This window comes from Alligator sinensis, unplaced genomic scaffold (assembly GCF_000455745.1).
Source record: "Alligator sinensis unplaced genomic scaffold, ASM45574v1 scaffold1059_1, whole genome shotgun sequence".
Classification (NCBI taxonomy): Eukaryota; Metazoa; Chordata; order Crocodylia; family Alligatoridae; genus Alligator; species Alligator sinensis.
The window spans coordinates 1994140-2004223 of NW_005842103.1; the positions used below are offsets into that span (position 1 = coordinate 1994140).

At 41.8% G+C, this 10084-nt stretch overlaps 1 protein-coding gene across 1 annotated transcript in view; it reads left to right on the forward strand.

Annotated features, from left to right (window-relative positions):
• Positions 1–9295, forward strand: part of DOCK11 (dedicator of cytokinesis 11) — a gene marked incomplete at its 5' end in the record, with an annotated part of 71903 nt that extends 62608 nt beyond the window's left edge. Inside the window, 5 exons of the mRNA XM_025205043.1 lie at positions 867–1077; positions 1726–1916; positions 2912–3012; positions 4014–4152; positions 8826–9295. Coding sequence (XP_025060828.1) covers positions 867–1077; positions 1726–1916; positions 2912–3012; positions 4014–4152; positions 8826–8927 — 744 coding nt within the window. The remainder of the gene's footprint in view (positions 1–866; positions 1078–1725; positions 1917–2911; positions 3013–4013; positions 4153–8825) is intronic.
• Between the last annotated feature and the right edge of the window lie 789 nt (positions 9296–10084).

A 10084-nucleotide genomic window follows, 5' to 3' on the forward strand; every position in this document is an offset into this window, starting at 1 on the left:
GCCAAAGAGCTTGCTGTTTCCTACTAAACGCCACTAAATATCTCACCCTGCCTGACCTCCCCTCCAGGAGGTAAAGAGACAAGGGTTGCATCTTCTTCCTGGCAGCTCTGTAAGGTTTGGGGGAGGAAAGACTTGTAGCAAGAGAAAGATGTGGAGAGCTCCCAGGTGAATATAAATGAAGTATTAACTTCCACATTACACTGTCTTTCTCCTGAGCCCTGTGGGAGCCTCGTGAAACAGCAGTGAATGCTGGGATCCTACACTGAGCTAGGTTTGGAGAGCAGGAAGGGAACAAGCTCTTGAGGGCCTGTGGCTGGGAACAGGATTCCCCCATGGCTGCTTAAGACCGGCTGGAAAGAGATGCCCCTTGCACCTTCTGTAAACTTTTCCCCTTGTGCTGGGATGACGGGCTGGGATTTCTCTTGCACACCTCACTCTAGAAGCCGATTGTTCATCTCTCCCTGAGCACAAAGCCTGAAATGGTACTTTTCAAGGAGCAGTAACTGATTGCAGTAACACTGAAATGCTGCAGGTCCCTAGTGTGCCTGTATCTTTGTAGGGCCACCTGACATGTCTCTCTTACAGCTGTACAGTCAAGCGAGCATGACACTGGCTGTCAGATATCAGAAGGAATTTCTTTGTGGCTGAAATTCACTCAAAATGCAGGAAGGCAGTACTAGGCCTGCAGGCTGCTTCACTGCAAAACTGGAGCTGGGTGAAACAGTAGCAGTACTGGACCACAGCACTGAGGGAATTGCAGCCGTGAGGGACAGATATACTGGCTGCAAGCATGAATGGGTAGAACTAGTGGCAAGGGTGATTTGTAGTCTTTTCCCTTCTAGTAAGCAAGCCTCTTGTTTCCACAGGTGAACATCAAAGATCTCGATCCAAAGTATGCCCATATTCAAGTGACCTATGTGAAACCCTACTTTGAAGACAAAGAGCTCTCTGAAAGAAAGACGGAGTTTGAAAGAAATCATAACATCAACAGATTTGTATTCGAGGCTCCTTATACCTTGTCTGGAAAAAAACATGGCAGTGTGGAAGAGCAGTGCAAAAGACGAGTTATTCTAACCAGTGAGTATGGTCTTCTAAATCTGAGAATATGTATCAGCAACAAGTGTTTAAACTTGCTTGACATGCATACAAATCATAGCTGATTAGCTTTCCAAAAAGCATCAAGCACTCACATTGCAATTTAATTAGGATGGCAGTGAAATATTTGTTTGGTTTGTGCATTGTTTTCCCAAAAGAATCATCAAGAAGTGAGGTAATGACAGTACTAAATCAAACCCTTGTCTGGGAATTTGCCTGCTGGTTGGAGGAGCCCCAGGGCCAGGGGCTGTCTGTATCTATTTTACGATGTTTTGGGTTATGTTTCTAATAGAGGCATTTCAGGGTATAAATATTATTTTTTTCCTAGGGTTGAGTATTTGAGTGGTCAGAAAAAATTTGATCAGTTGACCGGTTAAATATTGGTCAACAATTTTTTTTAAAATTCCCAATAGATCCAATGATGCACAGAAAAAGCACAAATTTTCCATTAGGAAATGTGTCAAAAACTAATAAATCATATTTCTGTCAAGAAAACTGATTGTAGTGTTTCTTGGAAATACATATAGTTTTTCATGGAAAATTTCTTTGACCAGTCAAAAAATATGTAGTCAACTGACCGGTCAGCTGATAATATTTGACTGGTCACTTGCCAACCCTATTTTTTCCTAGCTTCAAACTCCTTCCCGTACGTGAAGAAGAGAATTCCGGTCAATTCGGAACGTCAGATTGACCTAAAACCCATTGATGTGGCTACTGATGAGATAAAAGACAAGACGGCAGAGCTACAAAAGCTCTGTTCTCCTGCGGAAGTTGACATGATCCAGTTGCAGCTCAAGTTGCAGGGCTGTGTTTCTGTCCAGGTAAGACCTCTGGCTGTCACACAGTGTTTACATACCACAACTGTTGGCAACATGCTTACTTTCCAGAAATTATTAACCTGCTCTGTAGAGCATTACAAGGTTGATCTTGCCAACAGAACTGAGCATTGTGCTCACTCTTGTAAGCCTGTGGGACTGCTCATAATAGCAAACAAATGTTACACCCAGTTATAAGTGCTCACGGGATCGGACCCATGCATATTTGCACATGATTTGATTATGGGTAGAGGCTGATTATGTGTATTAAGTCTAAGACGCTGGCATGGAAATGTCAGCCAGAAACAGCCTCTTTATAGTTCCTGACCTGTCCCCAACTTGAGACGAGGCCCAGACATCTCACGTGCCAGAAAGGCAATTAAAAAAAAAAAATCATCAGGAAACAGGTTGTCATTCTTTCCCAATGTATCGTTTTGCATTTTAAAGATTGCCAGTAAAAAAAGCCAGGCCTAACTTATGGAAATTTAGGACCTCCCACGATATAATCAGCACTCTGCCTTATACCTGATAGGAGTGTAGAATTAGTGGCCTGCTGTCCCGCCATAAGCAACACTTCCAGTTAGACAAATCCATTACCCTCTGCCCTCCAAAATTAACGTAAAAACCTTCCAAGGACAAGGATTGTTGGAGGTGATTTCTTTTATTAGACCAGCTGTGTGGATGAGATGTAAACAAGCCTTTGCGTGCAAAGCATTCTTCATCAGGTCTGAGGAAAAGCAGCAAGCACAGCAATGATTACAAACAGTGGGACTTTTAAAATCTGTTTTTAATCATTGTTGTGCCTGCTTTTTTTACTTTAACCCGATGAAGATTGCATGCAAACGCTTGTCTAATTCTAGCCCAACTATGCCATTGGCACGGATTTCACCCACAAAAATCCTTGCCTCTTAAATAATTTCTGGAACACCACAGATGCAACATCACTCCAACACTACCATAAAAATGATGGCATAAATGAATCCTTCTGTTTTGTATTGTAGGTCAATGCTGGCCCGCTGGCCTATGCAAGGGCTTTCTTGAGTGACACTCAGTCCAGCAAGTACCCCATCAAGAAGGTGAATGAGCTAAAAGAAATGTTCAGGTAGGTTACCTGGGTAATTAATCTGTTTTCTGGCTAATGTTTGGTATTTGCTCTTCTTATGTACAGTATCTTTTATTACGGAAGTTAAGATTTGGAATAGAAATGCAGGACTTAGTATTATGCGTTTGCAATTGGAAAGAAACTGCCTTCTATTTTCCAGGCCCAGCAGTATCTCCATGGCCAGCTTGTCCATTGCCAGGCGTAACGTCCTGGCTCCCTTCTGAATGGAGAGTTGTGAAACCCAAACTTACTGAATTTGTTCCTTTCATTGGGGAATGCTGAACAGGGAAATGTTAAAACATCTTCCTGTTGCTGTCTAACCTGTCATTCTGCCTAAGCTCCCATCACTGTAGTGCCTGAGTGCTTCTCAAGAGAGCGTTAAAGCTAGCAATTAGCTGACTCCCCTTCCTCCTTCCAGTCAAGTGAACTTTTGTGCTTTCCAGTGTCTTCCTCCCTCCTTGTCTGCCTTTGCCACTGGTGGGACAGTCCCCGAATCTCCCTGGCCCTCCCAGTTCTGCGCTCCAACTGCTGCAGTGTTGTACTGGGTTCAGACATCTCCCCCCTCATGTAGCTGGTGCACACGCCAGGAGGAACACCGTCGTGGCCACCTTTCTCTTGGCCCCTGAACATCCCAGGGAAGTAGTAAAGGAGCAGAGTTTGCAACTCTGCCCGGCACACATGCAGGCCTCGCAGACAAGACGTCTTGTACCCTCAAACCCAGCTGTGCAGACATGAGGACCAGCCAGGATCTTCTCTTTCATGTGACAGTCTTTGAACATTACAGACACATGGTTGTTATGTGCCTGCAGCCTCAGAGTCCAGGAGAAGTGGGACTACGAGAAGAACAAATCTAATCCAGTTTCTGGACTGGAGGTTCTGTTTATCACTTCACCCCTGTGCAACTCTGTACATAGTTAGACACATCTGTTTTGCTTTCTGCACCTTTGGGAAGATTTGAAGGAGAAACCCTGATGTCCAACTTCCCTTCTTTTCATCTACAGGAAGTTTATACAAGCCTGTGGAATGTCTCTGGAACTTAATGAGCGACTCATTAAGGAAGACCAAGCAGAGTACCACGAAGGGTTAAAATCAAACTTCAGAGACATGGTGAAAGAGCTTTCTGACATCATTCACGAACAGGCATGTATTAAATAGACTTGAAATAGCATGGATCCAAACACAGCTGCGCCGGGTGTGCAGGCCCTCTTTCCTCGATTTTTACTTCAGGATTTAAAACTGTCTCAGATTTTCCTTTTGCTGATTTTAACTGAATATAAAAATTGAAGCAGGTGAATAGAGAAGTGGGGGTGATTCTAAGCTCAGAGTATTGATCCAAAACCCTTGCTTCAGGGTACACCCTTTCCAGATGCACATAACAAGGATTCTGGCCAGTTGTGAATAATATATATTCTGTGTTTTGTCTTCTTTTGCAAGGATAGAGTAACAAGCCTCAGCTTGCTAGAAGAATTACAGTTTGCTTAGACAGAACATGCTTGTCTAAATTCCTTTTCCAGTGTTTGTTAGAGATTTATATTTTTTGTTTTCTATCTACACTGCAGGGTGCTGTTAGTGTGCACTGAGAAAGAGCATGGGTAGTAAAACACAGGTTAGAGACAGATGTGATTTTGTGCGTCTGTGTATGTGTTATATCAATACACGTGCCCTATTGGTAAATATGTTTTGGGGTCTTTCTAGGAAAGGTGCTGTTTAAATGCATTTGTGATTAATAACTCCGTTTGAACAGATGCAGGAAAAACGTTTACCTTCCTAGTAACATGCTATGGAATCAGAAGCAAGTTGGCTGCCTGAAGTTGAAGGGAAGCCCTCCAACTCCAAATTAGGGAAAGGGAGTTTAGCTTGATGGGCCCTGGATTAAAGACTGTGTGTGCCTGTCTCTTCTCAAGAGAATCACTGTATTGGAAAGCTAAACATATGTTGAACTAGCGCTCAGTTGAGCCAGTGGAAATGCAAAAACATACTCATGCCTGGGAGGATGGGCGTAGACCAGACCCAAGGATCTCTGAATTCTTGTTAACTGTTCAGTTCCCTCAGCAACTCAGCTCTGTTATTCCCTGAACTCCCCAGTTTTACAACCACAGATATGCAATCCTTAATGATGCATGTTTATCTACCCCAGAGGTCCTCACCCCTCATTGGACTGAAGGCGCCATTCCATGCCTCTTGCGAATTAAGTGGTACCCAGTGTCCCTGGCTGAGAATCACTGATCTACACTTTGATTGGATATATTTAGATTTATTTGTTTTGCTGAAACTTTTGGAACTGGACTGAACCAGTTGCCTTGTGAACATGGAAGATGTCAATTAGTTGGGATTTATGTTCCTGTGAAAGTTAGTTCTGGAAGGAAGGGTCCCTTTTCTCTTTCCTTCACCAGAATGGAATGCTACATCCAACCTCTTTCTTTTGGCTAAGTTGTTTATGGTTTTCATGGGCAACGCTACTCTGGTTTTTTAATCGCTTATCTGAAAAACCTCAAACAGATACATCTATTAAAACTCAACTACATCTAATACCTTTGGTTACATCAGTTATTCCTACTAATATGTATACAGTATGATATAGTGGGTTTGGATTATCTAATTTCAGGCCACGTCCTCTGTATAATCTGATCTGGTTCAGCTGGACACACACATTGTTTGCTTTCTTTTGCTGACCAAGCTAATGTCCCACACAAGGTCATGTTGCGGTTGCTCAGAAACAGGCTTTGGAGCCTTCTGCTTTTGGCCACGTTTCTGCAGCTTATCCCAGGCTTTCTAATATTTAATTGCGCAAATACAGAAACCACATACAGTTCCAGTCTTTATATAATAGAGGATATATGCAAGATGGGGGCACTTTTGCCAAGCACTCAAATATATTCCTTACAGAAGTGACCTCCCTATCTCTGGAATGACATCTTTAATTTTGGCTTTGTTAAAATTTAAAAAAAAAGGCTAATACATTATAAGTACAGTATCAGGCCTATAAAATGATCAGGGTGTAATTCAAAATGCTTGTGCCTCAAAGAAAAAAGTGTTTTCAGAATTTCCAAATTAGGTTACATATAAAAAGGAAGCCTCTCAAATTAGAACATTAAATATAATTGCTTAAAATGAAAAAGTTGAACTGAACTGTTTTTTATCTAAAATGGCATGAAAGAAGGGTCACGCAAAAGATTGTTTTAACGTCTTAGTCAAGAGTTCCATCCGCTGGTATTCTTTGTAATGTTCTAACAGTTGTATTTATAGACGACAGCGTCAGGTTTCTTTTAACAAATTTAGCCAAGTTCCATAGTGACGCGCGGCTGCGTAAGGTGGTTGGAACTACATGTAAGCAGCAACTTGTTTTGCAGATCATGTGCAATTTACACCAATTTGGTGTTTATGGGGATGAAACAGGGTCCTGGACACAATCAAATGCAGGTCAGGGGAGTTGCTTTCTTTTGTCTGAATTCAGCCTTGTGAGTGTTAGGGGTGGTTTGGATATGAGGGTGGCCCCTGCTTTATCTTGCAGCCTCTTCCTAGTTGCTTTTCCAGCTATTTACCTGTGCCATGTCCTTGGTGGGTTGCACTCATGTTGCTTGGCCTTTTACTACAGATTTAACCCTGTTCTCTTGTCTGCTGAATTTTGCACAAATAATTTTGTAAGAGCTGCACCTGCTTACTTTGGGCTCTTTGCAGACAAATGTCTCCGTGCAGTTTAATTTGAATACAGAAGCTAAAACTTTTGTGGCCTCCAAATTCCGCAATATTCAAATTGAAAGCAAATCAGCACCATAGAAGCACAGCAGTTAGGGGCACTGTAGAATAGAGATGCATTGTTAAAATGCTCCATATTATCAAAACATGTTTACCAGGCCAGTCTCGTCCTCTTTGGTTACTAGGCAGCGTTACTGCATTGACTGAACTTTGCAGGTTAGAGGCTAGTTAAGGATGTCAGACTCTTCTGTGTGTATGTGTAGGTCCAGCAAATTGCATTCTCCAGAAGAAAAAGTCCAACTTTTCCTATGTACAGAAATTATCTTCACATTTCTGTAATTTATCACAGGTAGATATGGCCGGCTTTGAAACCTTAGTGCTTTTAATAGTTCTAAATTATACTTAAATATTATTTTCCTCTGCTGAAAAATTCCTCAGTTAAGCATAGGCAAGAAAAATGTGCTAACTTAAGGTCCAAACTGGAAAGAAAAAAATACAGATCAATTGCTGCACAGTCTAAAAAACCAAAACCACATGGATATTTTACTCTGTGAACAGATGGTGGGGCAGGAGGACGATTCATTAAGTGCCCCTGCAGCAGACCTTCAGGTCCCTAAGAATGAGAAGGGAGACAGAAGGGAAGGAAATGTGGAGGAACAGAAGTAGATGGCTAACTAAAATTAAAAGATGTAGGATTTTCATCAGGATGATTCCTTTACCCTACTAGGATCCCCAGTGCATTGACTAACCACCCCTCAGCTATCCCAAGAGCAGCTCTTGGAAGTCCAGAGAAAACAAGATAAATAGCATATTGCAGAGCCTGCCCTGTCCTAGCAAAGGAGGGTAAGAACACCTGAATGGTGTTTTCAGTCTCCAGTTGTTCTGTAAGAGCCCCAGACAAGCTTTCTGAAAGTACTAAAAATAGTCCAATCATCTCTAAACTTGCAAATTCAGTACCAGTTCAGCTGCAGGTTACTGAAACCCATTGCAACATGAGGGCTTTTTGCTTATGTAGGGAGGGAGGGCCCAGAACTCCTTTGTATTTAAAAGAAATCGTAACACCTGGTATTTTGCAATTCGTAAGCCATACAAGCAGGTTCCTGTTGGTCTTTCCTGCCAAGCCTGATAGTTACTTCACAGATTTGAGTACCAGTTTACTTTTTAAACCAGGGTCCATTCATTGTATCTGACCAAGTAGGTTGCCTACAAAAGCTCATGGCTCTCCGAACCAGTGGGCCTATAAGGTACCACCCTGATTCACATTCTTCCTTTCCAAACTAGAGAAATCCCTGTGGCTACAAAACTTAAGTCTACCAAAATAAGATTATGAGAGAGCTCTCTCAGTGTATGTACAGCAAAAGCTGTATTAACTGGCACTTTATTAGCTGGAAAACTCTATTAACCGGCATCCGAGGGACGCAGTGGTGATGAAACCGGGAAGTACCACTTCTGGGTTTTGCCTCCGCTGCGAGCAGAGTTCTTGCCACTTCTTTGGCCCACAGCCCAGGGCAAAGCAGCCTGCGCAGGGTTCCCCTCCCTGTCCCCTGGCACGCTGATGCCGGGGAGTGCACCAGACGGTGCACATTTGATTAACCGGAATATTTGATAACAGAGCTTTTACTGTAGCTGTCTCTTTTGTTTGGGGGCAGTTGTACACTTTTCTGTCTGCGCTGTAAGAAGGTTGACCGCTAAGTCATGCATGTCATTTATCAAAACTCGTTATGCAGTGCTATTTTAGGTTGAATAGCATCTTTCAGTGGGAGCTTGCTTTGCCTTGTTAATAACTCGGTTACCATTTTAAGGACGTATTTCAGTTATTGTTACTATACATAGTTGTGGCAAAAAGAAGTCTTAAATAGAGCAAGACTTACCTTTCTTGAGGTTAACAGTAGTCTCTTTTTAATGAAATTCAACTAACAGTGTATCTATGTAAATATTCTAGTGATGGTACTGAGTAACCCTTCTTTCTCATTTCTTTGTTATGCTGCCTTTGCAATTCAGCTTTGAAGACCTGGTTGGGTAATTTTATACTACTTTTGCCTTATGTGTGTTTTTTAAAAGCTTCTTAAAATGATGAGTTGCACATGTGTATTTAATTTCTCCTTTGTTTTGTTTAGCTGTACCAAGAAGATACAATGCATTCTTCCTGGATACATGACTCTCTACATGTATTTTGTGCAATCAGTGGGACATCTGGTGACAGGTTACTTCTCACCTAGGATCACTGCTGACATATGAACTTGAAAATGGTGTTCTACAAATCTTACTCAGGAACATACAGAACTGTGCAGAGGATGTTAAAACTCAAAACAAGTAACCAGGAAACCTTCAGTATTTTTTCCCCCCAAATTAAAGTGCTTTCAAACAGGGTGCTTGCTTATTTTGCTGAGCAATGTTGGAAGTGCCTGGACATTTACACCACTGTGCTTATTTTGTACTTTTTTTAGTTAAATTTATACAGTACAACACTGAAAGCCATCTGTCCAAGTCTGTACTGAATTGTTGAATTATGAATTGGGAAAGGTACTATGTAAAGCTGTACAATGGAATAGAATAAAATGTAAAACTTCTTTGTAAGTAGAAAGTAGCATACAGTGTATAGGAATTTTAGTATGTGCAATATTGCTGCTAAATATATTCCCAGTCTCTTGGACACAGGGTATGCAAGTAGGTGTAATGGTCAGTCCCCTTGGAGAATTGAGAAGGAATCCTGACCTGCAGGAAAGGGGTATGGCTTCCCAAAACACCAAGGGCATAACTTTCCAGTGATTAGACTTGCCACCTGTGAACCCTCCATAAGTCATATCCAGAAAACCTAATGCAGAAGCCACAAACACACACTCTGCTAAAGAAATCCAAAGTAAGGCTTCTGTGGCTAAGGAAGATGGCTGTAGGTGGTGTTTGCCTTTGACCTATTCTGCGCTATGTGCAAGGGTCATAATCACCAAGATCTGCGAGAAATCTAATCCTTTCCATTCCTCAGAGAGGTCAGGCTCAATTGAGATGCATGTTGTGTATGTAAAATAAACCAATGACCGAGGTCTGTCTCGAGTGGGTTTGGGGTTCTGGCACTTCAGCTCCTTTTTGAAAGTTCTACCATTTGCCAGAAGGAAGATTTTACACTGGGAACTTCTTGGATTGAAATAACTTTTATTAAATAGATTTTTTTTAAGTTTTGTGACAAACCCCAGGTGTGCATGTCCTTTTACTGAACAGATCTCCCAGGGTTATGTCGTAATCCCACAAGTTTTTAACACATTTTTTCTGAAAACAGTTTTTTCCTGACAGATGGGTAAAGAAAACATAAGTACAAGAATCTTATCACTTCTTCCCTCCTCCCCCATAGGCACTCTGCCAGTATCCGTCTCTTTCATAG